Genomic DNA, 22,966 nt, shown 5'->3' with positions numbered 1-22,966 from the left:
CCACAGCTCAAACACCACTAGCCACACATGGGTAGCCAGGCACAGGGAGCCTGGCATATAAAAACTTGTGAATAGGCATAATTAGCCCTATTTAATAGATGAGAGAGGATAAGCAATCTGCCCAAGGTTCTACAGCTGGTCAGTTGGCAGTTGATATTTGAACATAGGTTTCTCCTCCAAAGCTCTTACACCTCTAGTCCTTCAGTCTGCTTTTACTGATGATGGCTCATACATTCAACTCTTTTTCCTTTGAATACTTTGGAAATTATGCACTGAGGTTTGCATCATAGAACAGGTTGAGGCAGCTCATGAGAACTGGAGAGGTCTCTTTGGTATTTTTGGAAAGGCCTGGTGTTATATTTTGTGCTGTAAGGCAACACTCACCCTTTCTACATGTACATGTTATTGGCCTTCCAAATGGGCTCCAAATATGTACCTTACCACCAACATATGCCCTGTTTTTGCCCTGGAGTTTTAAGTCTTGCCCTGAAGTTTTTATAACAGTGTGGAACAGAACTCATTCAAACTTGGAAAGCCCTGCATTTTTATGTGCACTATCCATTTGCAATACCAAAAATTGTCCTTTAGAGTGCTTTTTTTTTCTTGAGAAATTTCTTCATATTCTCATTTTTCAACTTAGGAAAAAAACTTTGTGCTACTTAACTATTTTTTTTAAATAAGGGGGAAATGTGGGTTTTAAGTTATAGCCAGAAAAAGCAAAATGTCAAGTTAAATGTTAGCTCTGGATGATATATAGTTGTCATTTAGAAGTGAAGAAGATTTAAAAAAAAAATGAGACTTCTTTTCTTCTTTGTCCAAACTCTTATGATGTGTTTGATTCTAAATGAGGCCAGTTGATGATTTCTGCAATAAAAAGTTTCAATTTGTGTGAATTTAACTCCTGAAGCTGAGTCACAAATACCAGTGTTTATCATGCAGCTATTCTGTGCACAGCACCATGGAGGGCCTTTCAGAAAAATTGAGTGCTTAGTCTTTAAGATGCTAATGGAAGAAGTACATACACCAGGGTCTAAATAGTGACCTAAAAAATGGCAAAATGGGTTGCAAGGGCTCAGAGGATATCAAATAATAGAAGGGTAGTGGATACTTCTTGAGGGAGGCAGCACTTGAGGAGGGCCTTGAAAGATTGGCATGATCTTGATAAAGGGGAGAAGGATGGTTTATTAACAGTGAGAACGGTATAAGCAAAGCCAATAAGAATGGAAAGTATGAGGAGTATCTGGGGAAGAGCAAGTCATTCAATTTGGTTGAGAGGAGATTTTAGGTTTAAAAAGCAATGGAAGATCAAGTTAAACCATAAGAAAGTGAGAGAAAAGAAATAAAGCTATCCAATCATCTGTTGATGGGCACTTAGGATGCTTCCATATATTGGCTATTGTATATAACCCTGCAATGAAAATAGGGATGCATAAATCTTTTTGAATTAGTGTCTTTGGTTTCTTTGGATAAATACCCAGAAGTGGAATTGCTGGGTTATAAGGTAGTTCTATTTTTAACTTTGTGAGGAACCTCTATTCTGTTTTCCATAGTGGCTGCACCAATTTACAATCCCACCAGCAATGCATGAGGTTTCCCTTTTCTCCACAACCTCATCAACACTTGTTTGTTGATTTATTGGTGAAAACATTCAGGTGTAAAGTGATATCTCACCGTGGTTTTAATTTGCATCTCTCTGATGGTTAGAGATGTTGAGCATCTTTTCATATGTCTATTGGCTATCTCTATGTCCTCCTTGGAGAAATGTCTATTCAGGTCCTCTGCCCATCTTTTAATTGCATTTTTTTTTTGGTGTTAAGTTGTATGAATTCTTTATAAATATTGGATATTAACCCCGTATTGACTGTATCATTGGCAAATATCTTCTTTCATTCAGTAGGTTGTCTTTTGTTTTATTGATATGGTACATGTGTTCTATGGAATATTACTTGGCCATAAAAAAGAATGAAAATCGTACCATTTGCAGCAATGTGGAAGGACCTACAGGGTATTATGCTAAGTTGAATAAGTCAGACAGAGGGAGACAAATACCATATGATTTTACTTATCTGTGGAACCTAAATAACAAAATAAATAAACAAACAACAGAAACAGACTCATAGATACAGAAAACAAAGCGAGGGTTTCCAGGTGGGAGGGGGCTTGTGGGCCTGAGTGGAAAAAATGGTGAAGGAATTAAGAAAGACAAATTGGCAGTTACAAAATAGTCATGGGATGTAAAGTACAGCATAGGGAATATAGTCAATAATATTGCAATTATCATGTATGGTGCTAGGTGGATACTAGACTTATCAGGGTGAGTACTTTGTAAATTGTATAGATGCCCAACCACTATACTGTGTACCTGAAGCTATTATAAAATAATATTGAATGTCAACTGTAATTGAAATATTCAAAACAAGTAATAAATATAAAAGTTGAAATTAATGAAATAAAAATCAAACATATAGTAGAGGAGAATATCTAAACCAATTGCTGCTTCTCTTAAGAGATTAACAAAAATGCAAATCCTGGTTAGAATTGAAGAAAATAGGGCTAGGATAAATAACCATTGTCAGGAATGAAAGAGGGCCTTTGCTGTTAATCTTATTGACATTTAAAATGAGAGGATTTTATTAACAGTGTTATGATAATAAAGTTGAAATTTTAGATGTATTCTTTTAAAAACACAAGTTGTCAAAATTGCATGTGAAGAAATAGAACATCTGAATTGTATATATTAAAAAAAATGACTCCAGCCCTGGCTGGTGTGGCTCAGTGGATTTAGTGCCAGCTTGTGAACCAAAAGGTCACTGGTTCGATTCCCAGTCAGGGCACATGCCTGGGTCGTGGGCCAGGTCCCCAGCTGGCGGCATTTGAGATGCAACGACACATTCATGTTTCTCTCCCTCTTTCCTCTCTTCCTTTCTCTCTAAAAATAAATAAATAAAATCTGTAAAAAAATATGTATTACAAAGGAGAGGATCAATAACTTTGTTTAAAAATTGAAAAATAAAAATAGAGCTATAAAATAACCAAGAGATGTATATCTAAGGTTTATAGCAGTTGAAGACTTAATATTCTTAATATATAAAGAGGATATATTTGTCAATGTGGAATAAAAGCCTAGGGGGAAAAGGTACCAACATGTTAACACTAATCCTGGATAGGGAGATTATAAAGGATTTCTTTGTCTTCTTTTTTTCCTCCTAAATTGTTATGTTATTAATAATGTGCATTCATTGTATAGAAATGATTAGGAATTATTATTTAGGCAAAACAAATTGTTTAGAAGAAAAATAAATTGTTTAGAAGAAAAATCATTTTTCAAAAAGCTTAAAAATGCACAATTTTTTCTACTCTTGTTTTCTTTTGCTAAGCTGAATGGAGGATACCCCAAAAGGGATAAGGTTAGCTTATTTATGACAACTGAGAATTGGCTGCTTCTTACTGCTTTTCTGAACCCCAGCTTTCCCATCTGTGCAATGGGACCATGATGCTGGCCTGCACAGGATGTGGTGGGGATTAACATGGAGTCAGATAAGGGAAAATCCCGGCATATAATAGATGCTTAAGGAATCCTTCTCTTCCCCATCCCTTTCCTTTCAGCCTGGAAATTGAGTTTTACCTGTAAAGAAAAAGGTGGTACATTTGAGCAAGGACCATCAGAGAGAATGAATTTAACAAACTTAATTCAGGCAAGTCTTAGCTCTGAATACACACACACACACACACACACACACACACACACACACACACACAGTTTGCTTGTGGAAGGATTTCAAAAGCATCTTTGAAAGGAGGAACCAGTGGAAAAAATAGCAACTCCCAAGGGTCTGTGGCATAATAAATGACCTACAGACTAAGCTTCCTGACTGTTGGGTCCTTGGCAAGTCACTTGTCCCCTCTGGCTCTCATTATTTTCATATGGCATATGAAGGGATTGGATTTAGTGTCCTGCTTTCAAAATTCTTCCAAATCGGGAGGCTTGGTGGCTAGCTATTTGGACTCTCAAAGGACCTGCCTGGGGTATCTGAATTGACATGACATTCTTTCAAAGTTTAAATCTTTGCTGTGTTTGCTCCATCTCGGCCAGCCCTGCTCAGGCCAGCAGCCCCTGTCTTCCCCCTTGCTGGTGCTCAGGTTCCGAGCCTATTGTTTACTTAGGGATTGCAATTTCCTCATTGGCTTGCACATCTGCCAGCAGGGTTTGGAAGTCAACCACAGGCCTCAAGTGAACTTCCCCTTTCAAGCTTCAGTAATGACAGTGAGCCGGCCATGACATGTCTCATCCCCAAGGCATGGTCCAGTTTCCACATCCATCAGGCCACACTGGTGACTTGGGGTGGCCTGAATTCCTCTGCCGCCTGTTGCTTTTTCCATGAGACAAACTGGTTGAACATAGAAGGATTTGCGGTATGTTTTAGAAATCCCAGGAATGAGGCCCCAAACCAGGGCTGTTGGGGACTTGGTGGTGGTGGGTTCAAAGGAATAGGAAGAGCAAGTTTAGGTTGCTAGAAGGCCAGGAAGGAGAACTTCTTCACCCAATCTTTTCCTAAAGAGCGTTGGAAGAGAATAGAGTGATCATATGACCATCTTTTTATGACTCCTGAAAATGCAAAGTAGAATTTCATTGAACATCTGGGAATTCAAAACCTCTTTGTATTCAAATGTATGTGAATGTAGATGTTCATCCCATCTAAGGGCAGGCCGTGCTGTAAACACTGAAGACTGCTCTGTCATCTGGAAGCAGTTTCTGAAACTTCTTACTCTTTCCCCTTGTCCCAACTTCTTTGCTATTATATTTGTCCCTTGCTTTGTGATCTTTAAAAGTGAAAAACTGTGGAAAATGGACCAGCCTCTTGGTGCACACATTCTCTGAAGCCAGTCTCCCCTGAGGTTGGCCTGGGAGACAGAGAGCCAGGTCCCAGCATGTGGCCTCCTTTCCCTATACAATGGAAGACTTTGTGGAAGGAAGCATTCCAGATTATTAAAGGTATTAAAGTGATTAAAGAAGACAGTTTAGGTGATACAAAAAAATGTTATTTAACATTGTTTATGAAGCAGACAGTCTCCATTTGAAGAACTACAAAATGGAGCCAAAGGACGAGAAAAATAGAAAATATTTTATTAGCTAGGGCTACATAGTTCATCTTGTTTGGGGTAAGAAGGAACAAGGAAATAAGGATAAAGCCCAGAGCTACCTTGGCACTTGGGGATTGGCTGTCTGGATGTGCTCTACATTTCTGGTCAAGCAGAACACTTACAGGGACGTGAAAGCTGTCTAAATTTTGGTTTGCTGATGTGGCACCCTGAGCAGAAGCAGCTTCACCTTGGGCCTAGAAAGTTATTTCAACAAAGGGAAAACCTTAGGCAAGGTATTTACCTTCTGTAGATTTCCTGACCTTAAAATGGATAAAATAAGTACTGAATTCATATGGTTAGGAGGAAGAGTAATGCAATTTTTTCTAGAATAGTGCTTGCATGAGTAATCAATATGCATTAGCTGTTGTTTTAATTGCATTTTTAATACTAGAAAGAAGAAACAATGTTTGCTTCTGTCCTATGCCATTCATTTTTGTACATACAGACAATGCAAATGTATTTATATGTAATTTATATGTATTATTGTTCATAATACATTTGCAGACAATGCAAATGTATTTATATTTTTAACATACACAGGAAGAAAACACATATAAAAATAAATCTTTTGATGTTTCCAAACTGAGGAACATATAAGTAAATACAGACTTTTGTGTCACCCACCCTGAAATGAAAACTTTGAGGGTAGTGCCACGTCCCCGTAGTTTTCACTCACTCCCTAAATGACTCTGGTATACTTAGTCCACAGCCCGCCCGGCACTGGCAAGCCTCTGCATTGGTGTGTCACAGACAGAAGGAAATGGAAGTGATTTTGGATTAGTGAGTGCTCCCTTCCATGCAGTGGGGGTGTAGAAATCTCACAGTATTCACTGAAGCAGCTTTCTACATAGGGATGATATTCAGCTGAGAGGCACAGGTAGAGCTACAACGGTTGTTAAAATACTGAGGTATGCCCATGGTTATCCCAGACTCCTCAGTGGAGCCCTTTACTCTGGGACCCTCAAATTCAGCAACTAAAGAGTTAAACCCTACCCCTGCTGGGACTTCCCAGACCTGATCACAGGGCTCCAGGTGGTGTCTGCTCTGGTTGGTTCTTGCCCTGTGCTATACTGATTGTCGAAAGACTCAACAATCACCACCCCCCCCAACCCCACTCTATGGTGTTTAAAATGCTGGGGTTCAGTTTCCATTTATGGCACCACATCTCCTTTGAAACTGCCCCCAATGACATCTTAATGACATTAGGATGACATCCTAATATTTTCTCCTTAGTATTTAGTCTCTCCAAACATTTCTTTGACTTATCTTCCTTCTTGACTCTCTTATTTGCTGTGACAGTTTCATGATTTCCATAAATGGTTACCCCTTTTTGTTTTGTTGATTCTTGTGCCATTTTCCTTATCCTTGATATTCACCCATGTCTGAGGATTCTTTTACCTCTAGGCTGATGATCCGTCATTTCTATTGCCTCAACTTCCATTTTGGCTTCTGTTTTTATTATTAATTTTCCACAGGTCATCTTAGTGCCTTTTTTTAAAACCAGTTATAAATGACTCCCAGTCAGACCCAAGAACAGATTTTGGCTTAATTCTGAAGGCTGGTTATCATTCAGCCTCACCTTTCTTTTATTTCCAACTGCTCTGAAACTAGAAGTGATCTGTCCTTGGTAATGAGCCATGTCTTCTTACTCCTCCTTGACACATACTCTATACTTGTTCTCTTATTTTCTCAGTTTATATTATTAAATATTATGTGCTAGACACTATGCTAAGTACTCTTAAATTTGTGTGTATTATTAATTCTGGCTAGAAAGAATTTCATCTTCTCTATTATAATTTTATTCTTATCCATCTCCAAATCCCCTAACAGGCTTCTGTGCTTTCTCTAGATTTCATGACTCTGCTATGATGGTCTTACCCATTTTTGATGTCTCTATTTATAGACTTATAGAATATTATATTTAATTATATTTTGGTGTTGTCTTTTACACTATCACTTGTGTGTTATATTCTTCTGGTTATAAATGACTGAAACCCTGCTACTGTATTCTCAGAAGTGGACGGTTCAGATATAGCTGTATCTAGCTATTCAAATGATGTTATAGAGTCCAATAATTCAGACAGACTTAATTCATGTAATCAAAGAAGGTCACAAACAACCACATGCGTGTATTTTCCTTATTGTTCATAATCTCAGAAAAGGAGAAACATAAACTCAGAAAAGGAGAGGACCCTGTCTTTATGTCAACCCCTTCAAAGGACTCTTACTGGCCTGATGGCATCATGAACTCATTCCTGGATCAATCATTGTGTCCCGAGGATTCATGGAACTTGCCACAGGGCAGAGCCACACATCAAAACCCCATTAAAACCACAGGGAATTGGGGGAAATGTAGTTCACAAGAAAAGAAGCTGAGCAGACTGGCAAAGAAGTAATAGATATATGATACCACAGGGACAGGAAAGAAGGTGTTCTTTATAGAGCACCTACAGTGTGTTCACTCTGATTCTTGAAGGTTTACCTGTCACTCATTTAATTTGCATAAAAGCCTTAGGTTATGGGATTAGCAAGGTTAGGAACATGCTCATAATTTAAATAGGGTGGACTAAAATTAGTAGCTACTGCCTTCTACATGTGTACCTCACAGAATGGGCTTATGATAATAATGGCAAACCTTTACTGTCTGGGTGAGGTTCCATAATAGATACCTTTCATGAATTATATTTCATGTGTAATTTTATTAACATGCTCTTGAGCATGGTCCTATTTCAAATATGTAAAAGCCTGAACCAGGATTTGCGTCCAGGTTTGTAACTCTCTAAGGGTCAGCTGGATTGTTTTATCTCGAGGTCTTTTTGTTTGACTTGAGTCCATTAACAACCAGAAGAAATTTATACATGGAGATCAAAACCTCAAAGGCCACACAGTATCCAGCAAGAACTACTAGAGACACATCCCTGCCATGGGCCATTAGTAATGTCCACAAAGACAGCATGCACAAGAGGAAGGATACTTTCAGGGCACGGGCTTAATGAAGAATGAGTCAGAAGTAGGAAAATGAGGCCATGAAGAGAAACATCAAAGCACCCTAATTGCTTTTAATTTGAACTACTCCAACCTGATAATGTGCTTGTATGTTTTTGTTATAAAGAATTAGATACCTTCTGAGGAAACAAAAGCACCACCACCAGAAAACCACATGGGCCTTGTCATCTTCTGATTTAGATCATCAACTTTTAAGTTTGATAAGGCCCAAAGAAAAGTTTTTGATTTTGTTTGTTTTGGTTTGTTTTCTTTTTCCTCCTAACATGGCTTAGGCCCAAGTTGACTTTTTTTTTCTGGAGTGCTTAGCTTGGGCTCACATAACCGCGGTTAATCCCACACAGTAAATCCTTCCAAAAGCAGGGTATTACTCAGATAGCCTAAGACCAAGGGCTGTTCAGTTATGTTTGCAACTACAACTGGATGATTTTTAAAACTTAAGCCTTCAAGAGCCTCTGTGGTATCCAGTAATAATAGTCTAGAATTTTATTCTAAATAAAGTGTAATATAATTATGTAGGAATGTTTCCTGAACATTAGATCACGTCTTCTTTTTCAAACCAAATTGGCCCTATTTGTTGATCAACGTCTGTAGACCGATATGTGATCACAATGAGTTCTATGCTTTGTAAAACCTGCTTCTGTTTTCTTTCTTGGCCTGATATTAAAATGAAACTAGTAATTCTTACTGCATTTGAAAGGAAAGTACATTGTGACACTCAGCAATAACATAATTGTTACTTTTTGTGACTAAATGATGTTGCTTTTCTGATGTTCCACCCACTCACTATTTCAGTGTTCACAGTTCCTAGACAGGAATTGAAAACTGTTTCTTGCTTTTAAAGGAGAATGTAATGTTTGACAAACATAAAAAAGAGCAATAATGGTACCCTGACTGGTAAAGATGCTTCAGAAAGTTTAATTCCAGGGTTTATTTACATTTATGCCAAGCTGGGTAGCTCTTGAGAGTAGGTTCACATTTTTCTAAATATACTTGGGCAATAAAGTTCTGGCACCTTCAGCTTTGGTCAATCTTATCCCTTTGATATGATGGACACCTGCCATCATTTAGAACACCCTATTCACCCAAGGACCTTGTGAAAATGAAGATTTCTGTGCTTCAGCTCTATGTTGAAGCCTGATAGTCTGCATTTCTAAAAATCTCTCAGGTGATGTCAATGAGCGACAAGGATCTAGCCTGTACTCCATGTTAGGGAGAGAAGGATGCCTACAAATCTTGTTGAGGTCTACCTGTTAACTCATACACCTGGCAAAGTGACTGTCACCCAGCAGATTCTCAATATATGTCTGTTGAATGAAAGAGACAGCTCCCTGTGTCTAAGTTTACCATCAACTAGAGCAGACAAGTCCTAGAAAAATCCAGAAATTATTTTTGAATACAAGATAAAGCAGAGAGAAACTTATTTCAATCTTCCCACCTGACTTTCATCCTCCTCGCTATAGTTCCTGCACTCATGGGCCAGTGCTAATATTCATGGCTGGTTTAAGAATCAGTAGGGTGGGTGCATTGGATAGTTCCCTGCTAGGGGCTCAATCCCAGTAGTTTATTTATTAGCTTCTCATCAAGCTAATAATTTTTTTTAATGATAGATGTAAAATAGTCTTGTATATGAGTCTTTAAGAAGGAGTTATGATCTGCAATTTATGTATCAAATTTTTTAAAGTATTATTTTATGAGTATGTGAGAGGAGATTATTTGAAAGAGACATTCAATTTACGTATTTTTTCTAACTAATGGGGAATGAAGCAAACACGTTTCAGTTGTGTGTTTTTTCTCCCCAAACTTTTTTCCCCACATTCTTACAATCTTAACCATAAAATAGGATAAAAGAAAAACAATTTCATGGTTGTTTTATCTTAAGATTATTTGAAAAATACAGCCTGAAACAGGAAGTGGTGAGTCCCAGGAGTGTGGGAGTCTGCGTGCTCCCTTTCACTGCTCTGGGCTCAGGGCTGAGCTCAGTGAACCACTTCTGAGTGACAGGAGCTGACAAGGTGATTTGTGTATTTAACCCCCCAATTATTTTAAGTTGGGTGTAATCATGGCAAGTTTTCCCTTGAAGAAACTAAATTATTGTTTTGACTGTTCACTTTTATGTATTACAGTGAGCTAAATGTGATCATTAAAATTCTCATTTTTTCCCTAAGAGTTGACTACTATAGGAGTAATTGTGGTAAAAGTAAATTAAAAGAAATACTTTACTTCAGGACTTCTCAGAGCCATTAATGCTAATGTGCACTGGGAATCCCCAATTAGTATTTCTCAAACTCATTTGACCCTGGAACCCCTTTTTCACAGGGCTTTTGGATTCTGTGGACATAAAAGCTGTTTCCTAATTTAAGAAAGAACTTACCCATATCCTTCTCAGACTGATCCAAAAATCCCAAGAAGAGGGAGGACTCCCAAACTTTTTATGAGGCCAGCATCATCTTAATCCCAAAGCCAGATAATGACATAACAAAGAAATAAAACTACAGACCAATATCACTGATGACATAGATGCTAAAATCCTCAAGGAAATATTGGCAAACTGCATCCAGCAATACATTAAAAAGATCATCCTCCATGATCAAGTGGGATTCATCCCAGGGATGGAAGGATAGTACAGTACTCACAAATCAATAAATGTAATACATCACATTAACAAAAGGAAAGACAAAAGTCACATGATCATTTCAATATATGTGGCAAAAGCATTGATAAAGTACAGCGTCCATTTATGATAAAAACACTTAGCAAAGTGGGAGTAAAGGGGGCATACCTCAACATAAAAAATGCCATATACAAGAAACCTACAGCCAACATCATACTCAAAGGGCAAAAATTAAAAGCTTCCCCACTAAGGTTGGGAACAATACAAGGGTGTCTGGTTTTATCACTCCTATTCAACATAGCATTGGAAGTTCTAGCCACAGAAATCAGACAAGAAAAAAAATAAAAAGCATCTAAATTGGAAAGTATGGAGTAACTGTCATTGTTTGCAGATGACATTATAGTGTACCTAGAAAACCCTATAGACTTCACCAAAAAATTACTTGACCTAATAAGTTACTTTGGCAAAACAGCAGGATACAAAGTTAATATTCAGAAATCAAAGGCACTTTTGTACGAACACCAACACCAACACCAACAATGAAATATCAGAAACTGAAATCAAGGAAAACAATCCCATTTGCTATAGCAACAATAAAAGTAAAGTACCTAGGAATAAACCTAACCAAGCAGGTAAAAGACCTGTCCTCAGAAAACTACACAACACTGAAGAAAGAAATTATGGAAGATACAAATAAATGGAAACATATACCATGTTCATGGATTGGAAGAATTTACATAATCAAAATGTCCTTACTACCCAAAGCAATTTATAGATTCAGTGCAATCCCTGTTAAAATACCAATGACATGTTTCACAGATATAGAACAAACATTTTAAAAATGTATATGGAACCATAAAGGACCCCAAATAGCCACAGCAATTTTGAGAAGGAAGAACAAAGTAGGAGGGATCATAATACCTGACATCAAACTATATTACAAGACCACTGTAATCAAAACAGTCTGGTTCTGGCATAAGAACAGACATATGTATCAATGGAACAGAATAGAGAGCCCAGAAATAAACCTATGTCTGTTAGGTCAATTAATATTTGACAAAGGCAGCAGGAGCATAAAATGAAGTAAAAATAGCCTTTTCAACAAATGGTGTTGAGAGATCTGGACAGCTACATGCAAAATGAAACTAGACCACCAACTTAAACCATACACAAAAATAAACTCAAGATGGATAAAAGACTTAAATATAGGTCACGATACCATCTTAGAGTATAACATAGGTAGGAAAATCTCTGATATTCCATGCAGCAATATTTTTACCAATATGTCCCCTAGAGCAAGGGATATAAAGGAAAGAATAAACAAATGGGACTTCATTAAAATAAAAAGCTTCTGCATTGCTAAAAAAAAAAAAAAAACTTTGGCAAAATGAAAGGGAGCCAACTGTATGGGAAAACATTTTCCAATTATACCACAGACAAGGGTTTGATCTTCAGAATATATAAAGAACTCACATGACTCCACTCCAGGAAAGCAATCAATCTGGTTAAAAAATGGGCAAAGGACCTGAGCAGACACTTCTCCAAGGAGGACATTCAGAGGGCCCACAGACATGTGAAAGGATGCTCAGCATCACTAGCCATCAGAGAAATGTAAATTAAAACCGCAATGAAATACCACTTCACACCAGTCAGAATGGCCATCATAACCAAATTAACAAACAAGTGCTGGTGAGGCTGTGGAGAAAAGGGAACCCTAATACACTGTTGGTGGGAATGCAGACTGGTGCAGCCACTGTGGAAAACAGTATGGAATTTCCTTAAAAAACTAAAAAAAAAAAACAAACCAAGAACAAATCCAACTAAAAATGGAACTGCCTTTTGACCCAGCAATTCCATTGCTGGGATTATACAATAAGAACCCTGAAACAACAATTCAAAAGAACCTATGCACCCCAGTGTTCATAGCAGCACAAGTTACAATAGCCAAGTGCTGGAAGCAACCTATGAGCCCACCAGTTAATGAGTGGATCAAAATACTGTGGTACATTTACACAATGGAATACTATGTGGCAGAAAGAAAGAAGGAACTCTTACCCTTTGAGACAGCATGGATGGAACTGGAGAGCGTTATGCCAAGTGAAATAAGACAGGTGGTGAAAGACAAATACCATATGCTGTCACCTTTTAGTGGAATGTAATCAACAAAACAAACAAGCAAGCAAAATATAGCCAGAGACACTGAAATAACAAACTGACAGTAACCAGAGAGGTGGGGGAGAGGAATAACAGGGGAAAGAAGGGGAACGGTCATTAAGGAACATGTATAAAGGACCCATGAACAAAGCTAAAGGTGGGTAGGATTGAGGGTGGTGGGAGGAAATTGGAGAAAACTGTGCTTGAACAACAATTAAAAAAAAGCAACGCTGTTTTGTGTTGTGTTTCACTTTACTCACTTTCAAAGAAGGCCTACAATTTTCTGCTTTGAGAGCTTGCTTATTTATGAAACATTATCAAGATGAGTATTTGAAAAAGACTACATATATTATTTAAAAATATCAGTTGTAAATGATATTTAAAGATGTTCAGATGAAGAAATTTCCAATAATTGAGAGTAAAATGTTGTTTTACCTTCTAAAATTTTACTTTTCAGGATGTTAAACACTGTTTGTCTTTATTTAATTTTTTTCTCTCTATTCCAGACCAACACTTAGAGTTAGTGAGCACATGCATTTAGTATCTTTCCTGAAAGGCAGAATCCATCCAAACACCACATTAGACATCAGGACTTACGAAGTAGTTTCCTTACATGGTTCCACTTAACTATAAATAAGTTTTTAGGCATTTATCTAATTTTAGAGATCTTTTAAGAGGAAAAAACCCCCCTCTTCTCCCAGAATCACTCAAAACGAGTCAGTTGGGACACTGTGACCATGGCAGCCATGTTTGATTTTATTTTTCATGCTTGGATCTCCTCACGTTTTTCTCTGGTTCAGCATTTTGAATATCTTCTTTTGCACAATATATATACCATCTAACATATTTATGTATTTACTATCTGTTCTCCTCTCTAAATTTTAATGATATTCTCCTGTCTGCTTTTCTGTATATTTATAGATTTCAGATTTAAGTCCTGTTGACCTTGAAATTGACTTCCAATGTAAGAAAATAAGTTATTAATCAAAAGAGAAAAAAAACCCCCGTATTAAAGTGAATTCCACAATACCCATTTCTCTTTTTTCTTTTGCTTTCCTCCCTCCTCCTCCTATGCTCTCCTTCATCTCCTCCTCCTTCTGTTTTGGGACATCTATGGTTTAGGGAAGATAGAAGTTTGTGAGGAAAAGAAAATTTGGTTAATTTAAGGAAATTAATAAAAGTTAAAGATATTTTCAAAATGTTTCAGCATCTGATGAAATTTTAACTCAGATGTTTATAGGTCAAGAGAGTTTTCTATGTTAATATATTTTCTCTCTTTACTCAGTTCTGACCTTTCTTTAGCAGTTGTACTCTTTTAAAGTTCAGGGAAAAGCTCCTTCTAACCCATTTAGAAATTGGCAGTTGTGGTTGTTGCTAACTAAAGCATCCAGAGTTGACTTAGAGGAAAGCTGAGGTGTTCTTCTCCTTTTGCCTACATGATTGAAACCTGAAATTCAACCATGTGCTGTAAAATATGTAAGGTATAAGATGTGAGGACTACAAAGTATATTGCAGTGTATACACACGTACACATTTATACATGATATATGAACATACATACATATAAATACAGTCACTTTAGTCTTGGGTCTGAATTTCTAGGAGATTTTATATAGGAGAAGCGGAGACACTGGCCCTTCCTTCCACACTTCACTTACAGTAAACTCATAAATATTCTACTTAGATTTTGTAAGTCTCATCAATAGTCATAGCTCAATAAAGGAAAGAAATCTACATCATATTGATATTTCCTATGTTTCAAAGTAAAAAAATATAATCTGCCCTGGCTGTTGTGGATCAGTGGATTGAATGCAGGCCTGCAAACCAAAGGGTCACCAGTTTGATTCCCATTTAGGACACATGCATGGATTGCTGGCCAGGTCCCCAGTGAAGGGCATGAAAGAGGCAACCACACATTGCTCTTTCTCTCCCTCCCTTCCCCTCTCTCTATAAATAAATAAATAGATAGATAGATAAATAGATAAATAAATCTTTTAGAAAATAAAATCTTAAGGCTTTTATGGGTGTTAAGTAAATATGTTAATGGGTATAACTAAGTGGTGATATATTAGACAATATCTATAGCTTTTCAAGTTTTCTGTAATGAGCATGTCTCAATTTCGTAGTCAAAATATATTTATTTAAAAGACTCTCATCTAAGAAAGCTCTTATGAACTTTTAGAAGTTCTTTTCTTTCTAGCCTTTTGTTGATGTACAATATTGTATTACTTTCAGGTGTACAACCCAGTGATTAGACATTTCAATAATTTACAAAGTGATCACCCCGATAAATCTAGTTTCCACTTGACACCATAGATAGTTATAATATTATTGACTATGTTCCTCACGCTGTACTTCACATCCCCATGGAGTGTTCTGTAACTACCAATTTGTACTCCTTTGTCCTTTCACCTTTTTGCTCCCCTCCCCTGACCACAGTCATACCTGACAACCTTCCAAATGTTCTCTGTAACTATGAGTCTGTTTCTGTTCTATTTGTTGGTTTATTTTGTTTTTAAATTCCACATATAAGTGAAATCACGTGGCATTTGTCTTTCTCTGACTCATTTTAACACAATACCATATAGGTCCATTCATCTTGCAAATGGCAAACTTTTATTCTTTTTTATGGCTCAAACATACTTCACTGTATACATACACCACTTCTTTATCTGTTCATCTGTTGGTGGATAGTTAGGTTGCTTCCATATCTTGACTATTGTAAATAATGTTGCAATGAACATATGGGTGCATATGACTTTTTAATTTAGCATTTTGGGTTTCTTTAGGTAAACACCAGAAGTGGAATTGCTGGGTCCTTCTTTATCTCTTGTTAGAGCCTTTGTTTCAAAGTCTATTTTGTCTGGTATAAGTATTGCTACTTCAACTTTTTTTTTTTTTCATTTTTATTTTCATGAAATATCTTTTTCTATCCCTTTGATTTCAGTCTGTGTGTGTACTTCGATCTGAAGTAGTTCTCTGTGGACAGCATATGTAAGGGTCTTGCTTTCTTATCCATTCAGCTAGCATATATCATTTGACTGGAGTATTTAATCTACTTTCATTTAGAGTAATTGTTAATAGATATGTATTTATTGCCATTTTATAATCCATATTTTAAATTTTTTTTCTTATATATTTTAAAGAATATTGTTTAACATTTCTTGTACTACTGGTTTGGTGGTGATGAATTCCTTTGGCTTTTTCTTATCTGGGTAGCTCTTTATCTATACTTTGATTTTAAATTATAGCTTTGCTGGATGGAATAATCTTGGTTGCATGTCTTTGTTTTTCATTTCTAAATATTTTGTGCTAATCCTTTCTGACTGCAAAGTTTCTGTTGAGAAATCAGCCGAAAGTCTTATAGGAGATCCTTGTAGGTAACTAATTTCTCTTCTCTTGTTGCTTTTAAGGTTCTCTGTTTGCCTTTAACCTTTGCCATTTTAATTAAGATGTCTGTTAGTGTGAATCTCTTTGGGTTCATCTTGTTTGGGATTCTCTGTGCATCGTGGATTTTTGTGTCTTTTTCCTTCATCAAGTTAGGGAAGTTTTTGGTCATTATTTCTTCAAATAGGTCCTCAACTCCTTGCTCTTTTTCTTTTCCTCCTGGTACCCCTATGAAATAAACATTGTTACACTTAATGTTGTCCCAGAGGTCCCTTATATTATCCTTACTTGATTTTTTTTTCTTTCTACTACTCGGATTGGGTATTTTATGCTACCTCGTCTTCCAAATTGCTGATTTGATCTTCTGCTTCATTAATTTTCTTTAACGTAGTCTTCATTTCAGTTATTGTATTCTTCATTTCTGATTTTTTTTATGGTTTCTATGTCCCTTTTAATGCTATTGAATTTCTCACTAAAGATTCCTTCAGCATCTTATAATCTTTGCTTTGAATTCTGTATCTGATAGTTTGCTTGCACCCATTTTATTTAGTTATTTTTCTGGAGTCTTGTTCTGTTCTTTCATTTGGGATATGTTTCTTTATCTCCTCATTTTGGCTGCCTCTCTGGGTTTGTATATTATATTAGGTAGATCTGCTATGTCCCCCAGTCTAGGAAGAGTGGTCTTATGTAGTAGGTGTCCTGTAGGACCCAGTGGCTTAGCTTCCTCAGTCACCTGAACCAGGTGTGCTAGGCGCATCCCCTGCATGGGCTGTGTGCACCCTTCTGTTGTAGTTGAGCCTTGAATGCTGTTGGTGCATCAATGGGAAGGATTTACCCCCAGGCTTATTGGCTATGAGAACAACCATGACTACAGTAGAGTTGCTGCTGTGCAGGAGCCAACCCCAAGGTGCAGAACTTGCTTCACTGAGGCTCTAGTGCCTGCTGAATCCACCCATTGAGTGTGTCACTTGTGGAGGTGATTGGGTGGCACTCTGTGGTCTAAGGCTGGCCACTTGCACTGGGCCTGGGGCCTCCCAGGAGGTGCAGGCCAAGGTCAGTAGCAACCTGTGCCTTCCCATGGCCATGGGTCATGAGCTCTAAAGCGATCTGCAGATGGCTGCTACTTGTGATGGACTTAGAGGTACTCAGGAATGGCCAAGGTGTGTACCAAGTCCAGCTGCCACTAGTGCTAGGGCTGGGGCCACTGAACAGGAGGTACCTAGCGCACTGCAGTCAGATGCTACTTGTTTTATGTTTTGTGAACTCTTGAGATATTTAGGAAAGAGTGCAGCTTGAGCCAAGACAAGCCATTGGTATGGAAAAGTCACTGGAAGTGGCTTGGGTGGGACTGCAATTGTGTGGGGTGGGGTCTCAGGGAATCACTAGAGCACGGTGAATAGTGTGAGCTGGGTTGATGGAGACTTGGGTGTGGTTCCCACCTGCCTATGAAGCAGTAGAGATCAGCAAAGGAACAATGTCTGGGAGAAAGCTGCCCCTCCAACCTCCACCTTAAAGCGAGGCCATTCATTTCCTCCCCTTGTGTCCCTGGTGCCCTTCGACCTCCTGCTCAGTGCTAGAGCTCAGAGTGAGTGAGTTTGTCAACAAGTAAGTCTGTGAGCAGACTCTTTAAGAGGAATTCCTGAAACTCCAGAAGCCCAAAGGGCCCAGAAGCCCTTTGTCTCATTCAGCTACAATCTCTGCTGGTTTTCACAACCAGAAGTTATGAGGGCTTCTTTTTCCAGCACTAATGGTCTGAGCTGGGGAGACTGGTGTGGGGCCCAAACCCCTCATTTCTCAGTGGGGAACTCTAGAACTGAGATTAACTCTTTTGACTTCTAACTGCCATAGGTGGGTGTGGGGCCAGCCTGTTCCACGTTTCTGCCCCTCTTACCTGTTCAGCATGGCTTCTTCTCTATATCCGTAGTTGTAGTACTTCTGTCAGCTAGATTTCAATGATGACAGTAGTTCTCAGTGATGGTTGTTCTGTTGTTTAGTTGATATGAAGATGCCAGTAATTTTATATAAGAGGATGCCAGTAATGCATTTTCCTATTCTGCCATCTTGATCAGAAGCTCCAGAAATTAATTTTTTAGACTTACGGAGGCTGAAAGTCTAAGATCAGGGTGCCATCCTAGTAGGATTCTTTTAGAGAGCTGTCTTCCTGGCTGGCCGATGGCCACTTTCTTGCTGTGTTCTCACATGGGGAAGGACAAGGAGAGAAATCAAGCTTTCTAGTATGTTTTCTCCTGAGGGCATTAATCCCATCATAAAGGTCCCATTTTAAGGACCCCATATAACCTTGATTACCTTCCAAAGGCCTCATTTTCAAATACTATCATATTAGGGTGTAGGGCTTCAACATATTAATTTTGGAGGCACACAAACATTCAGTCCATAACACACCCCTCACTCAAACTGGAAGTACACAAGACTTCAGAAATTGCATCTAAAATACAAAAAGACTGGCAAGCTGTACATAAAAACATTAATGATGATTGTCTCTGGATGGTGGGATTAGAAGGGATTTTCTCCATTTTCAATGAGTTTACAGTGTATTACTTTTATAACTGGAAAAAAATGCTGTTTTTAAAGGAAAATGGAATACTACAGAATGTAGCACTCCATACTCTTGCAAATTTTAGCAACTCTTTATTTCATCTTCCTTTTTTTTTTCCCCCCTGAGAACTAATAAAAGTTCCTCCAGCATGGATGGAACTGGGGAGCATTATGCTAAGTGAAATAAGCCAGGTGGTGAAAGAACAAATACCATCTTACCTATAAGTGCAACCTAATCAACAAAACAAACAAGCAAGGAAAATATAACCAGCAACATTGAAAAGGAAAAAAGACACCAATAGTAACGAGAGGGAAGGAGGGAGGTGGGTAATGGGGAAAAGAAGAGGAAGGGTCAGGTCAAGGAACATGTATAAAGGACTCATGGACTAAGCCAAAGTGGGGGAGGATTGAGGGTTGGAGGTGGTGGTGGGTGGGGCAGGGGAAAGTGGTGGGGGGAAGGCGGAGACAAATGTATTTGAACAATAAAAAAAATTAAGAAAAAGTTTCTCCAGCATTTTGAGCACTTAGATCTTGGCACATGGATAGTGGAGCCCAATAAGTAGCTGTCTTCCTCTTAACTATGATGACAGTGTTAATGATAATGATGATTATGTAATGCAGGACAACAAAGTAGAAAATAGCCACAAAGTCAGGACAGACTCATTTATTTCTAAGTTATTTTAGTGAATTAGTTATGAATTGAATAGCATATTCATTGTCTTTACTTTTGGAACTTCTGGTATTTTAGATTCTAAAAAATTAAATATTAAAAACTGAGTTGGTGGTTTGTTTTCAATTATTATTTCAGTTATAAATGTATATAAACTCCTGGAATTTGTACAATGACAGGGCAGGTAGATGGTGATAGTGAGAAAACTGAAAGAGAAACTTTCCACATGTTTCATTCACAAGATTAATGTGAGTCTCATAATCAAGTTTGGGGAATGTTTTTTTCCCCTATAAGAGCCATCTCTTCTCTACTTTCTAATGCATCATTTCTTCTTATGCTCTATCTTGTGTGTAGAGACTGTCATTTCCTTTTTTAAAAAATTGTGTGTGGTTGATTTTTCTCAATGAATCCTACATTCTAGTTTTTTGACTCTGTAAATGAATAGGTTAGAAATGCCCTTCAAGGTAGTAATGTTTTTTGTCACACAGGAACCCTGACTGCTTGCCAAATAAGTCATGACATTGTGATATATTATTTCCAGTTGCTATAAATTCAAGATTCTGTTATTTAATTTTACTAATGTATTTTAGATGAGAATCCTTTTTCCCATTAGTAGATTTTAATTTCCTTTCATCTCACAGTCAAATTCCAAGCATGCCTTATAAAACCAGCCACACTCTATACACATGAACAAACTGTTTTTGTGTTTACAAGGAGACTCAAGAATATAGAATGGTAAACTATATCTTAAATTACCAATTTGGCCACTTAAATAGTGTCTTATTTTTCAACAGTTTACATCACTTGTTTTGATAATTTTTTTCCAGATATTAGACAAACATATCTAGGTAACTCTCTGTATTTTATTGAGACATGATCTTCATTGGGAGCTTAAAAAATAATCTAATAAATGATCTTCAGAAGTGAAAAAATATGTTCTGAATTCAGGGCTATGTTTATATCATAGTTAGTATATCACTACCAAAATTTCTATATGAAATTCTGTTTTGATGATACTGAAAAATAGTTTTATTTTTCTTTCCTTTTTTTTAACCAACAGGACACAAAAATTGCTTCACTGGAGCGAAACATAAGGGATCTTGAGGATGAGATCCAGATGTTAAAAGCCAATGGTGTGCTGAACACTGAGGACCGTGAAGAAGAGATCAAACAAATAGAAGTTTACAAAAGTCACTCCAAGTTCATGAAAACCAAGGTATGGTCCAGAGTTATAAACTTTTATACTCTTAGTGTGACTGGAAAGTTATGGTTTACATACATACTTTTTCCAAATACCCATGTAATCTGCTTTATATGATATCATGAAATATATGGACAATAAAGAAGAATGCAAAGGTTTTAGTTCAGATGCACAGATTATAAAAAGAAATCAGGGAATACCTTTGGTAGAATTCTTTTTAAAAAGGGATTGAGGATTTTCTAATGAGTTCCTTTGGTGTTGCACTGTCTTGGGAACTAACATTTAATAGTTCCCTCACTTCCAAATTTTCTAAGTTTTCTATTTTTTGAAGTTTCTATCATTACCACATTTTCCATCCATCCCTAGAAGGAATTGTTTCAGAGGCTGTTGATCTGAGAGACCAATTTAACTGATTTCAGTGGTATTTTGAAGACATTTTGGTTTTAGCATAGTGTTAAGACAAAAGCGATTTTGAGTCCCAATACTGCTATTTGCACAAATTATTTAACTTCTCTAAGCCTCAGTTTCCTCATCTATGAAACAGGGATAAGAAAAAGTATCTATGTTATTGGGTTCTTTGATGATTCCAAGACATTATGCATTTAAAGCACATAGTCCCTTGTCTGATCCCTACAAAGCATTTAATAAATGTCAGGCATTGTTGTTGACAGTGATTATTAACATTGTTGTTATCTGTTGCTGTGGAATATTTATAAGATATTATAGTAATATGTTCCATTAAATTATTTTTAATTGTCAGTTTTGAAGAATCTGTCTTGTATTTTTCAAAATTGAACTGGGCTACAAATGGACCATGCACCTGAATATGTATTATTTTTACATATGCATAATTACTAAGTTGATGAATAGCCCAAATAGTTCTTATGAGACTTTGAGGTGTTTTCATCTATTCCTGTGTTTTAGTCATTTTGCTTTGAAAATAATAACCACACTAATTAAAAACTTTTGCTATTACTTGCTCTTAAATACTCCTGTTCTTGTTCTAGGTTTTACTCTTGTTTATTGCCTGATGAAATGCTGCAGATCTAAGGGTAATGCAGCTTTTGATGAGAAAGCAACGGGACTGGGGAGAAAAATATTTAAATGATGGTTATTATTTTTATAAGTTGTGAAATAAATACATACTCATTGCAGAAAATTTGCACATTATAGAGAGGAAATAGTATCTACTTCACCCCACATTTATATGTGTGTACATATGTGTATTTCTCCAAGGGAAAAAACAAAAACTGTACTTACTTCTGCCAACTTTCCATCTGTAAGCTGACATTGAGATTATGAATAAAAATTTGCATCAAGGAGTGGACGTATGAGAAAGAGAATGCCCAGTGGATTTGAATCTAACCCCTTCCTTTCAGGGGCCGCCTCAAAATGTAGAATGGGTTTTCCTGCTCAGCCCTGCCTCTGGTTTCATTTTGGCAGTCCTTCCCTCTTAGAGCTTTGTGCAAGCACAGTAGGAAGGTGGCCTGCAGATGATGACTGACTCCCTCTGGGAATGAAGACCAGAGGCACAAATATGAGTGAACTCATGATGTTTGTGGGAAATTACTGTTTCAGCTTAAACTTTTCCTCCCTACACTATCATTGAATGGTGGGAGATAGTGCAAGCCTCTTCTAAAACTGAGACTTCCATGCAATTTGTAAACTTCACCCCTCACCATGGACTCTGTCCAGGTAAATAAAACATTTATATGGTCTTCAGCAAGTAAGTCTTGACCTTTTATTGGCCCACAGTTGTCGGAGAGATTTACTTTGAAGAGTTCCAAAAGTGGTCAGGTCAGAAGAATGTTTGAGGAGAGTAATGGAGTCTGGGGGAAAGAGTGCAGGCTAAGGACAAACACAGACTCTGGCAAGTCTCTTGCCTGCCCTTGCTAGCTGCATGCCCTTGGGGAGTGACTTCAGTCACTCTACCACGCTTTCCTCTTCCATAAAATGGGGGTAGCACCACCAACTGCAGAGGTTTTCTTAAAAGATTAAATGAAACAATGTGGTTTAAGTGCCTGGCTCAAAAAAATAAAAAATAGCTCTTGATTTTTAACAGACAGCCAAATATTTCTTCAGCAAAATACTTTATTTGGGAACAGCAAAGAATTGCAATTTGGGACACGCAATCTAATGGTAAGCCATGCACAATTACAGAGAAACAAAAGAGAGGAATTTTATGGACTTGGAAGGAGCTGTTGTAAATGAAGAGTCCACTGGAGGAAACTGAAAGTTC

The 22,966-nt window shown here is 37.4% G+C and overlaps 1 protein-coding gene across 1 annotated transcript in view; it reads left to right on the top strand.

Moving 5' to 3' along the window:
- ERC2 (ELKS/RAB6-interacting/CAST family member 2) overlaps positions 1-22,966 on the top strand; it is a 763,823-nt gene that overhangs the window by 274,256 nt on the left and 466,601 nt on the right. The window contains exon 5 of the mRNA XM_054595505.1: positions 20,587-20,742. Coding sequence (XP_054451480.1) covers positions 20,587-20,742 — 156 coding nt within the window. The remainder of the gene's footprint in view (positions 1-20,586; positions 20,743-22,966) is intronic.

The sequence above is a fragment of the Pteronotus mesoamericanus genome, unplaced genomic scaffold (genome assembly GCF_021234165.1).
Source record: "Pteronotus mesoamericanus isolate MK-2021 breed Mesoamerican mustached bat unplaced genomic scaffold, CSHL_Meso_final scaffold_54, whole genome shotgun sequence".
NCBI lineage: Eukaryota > Metazoa > Chordata > Mammalia > Chiroptera > Mormoopidae > Pteronotus > Pteronotus mesoamericanus.
Note: the sequence above shows the minus strand (reverse complement) of the source record. Positions and strands in the feature narration are given on the sequence as shown.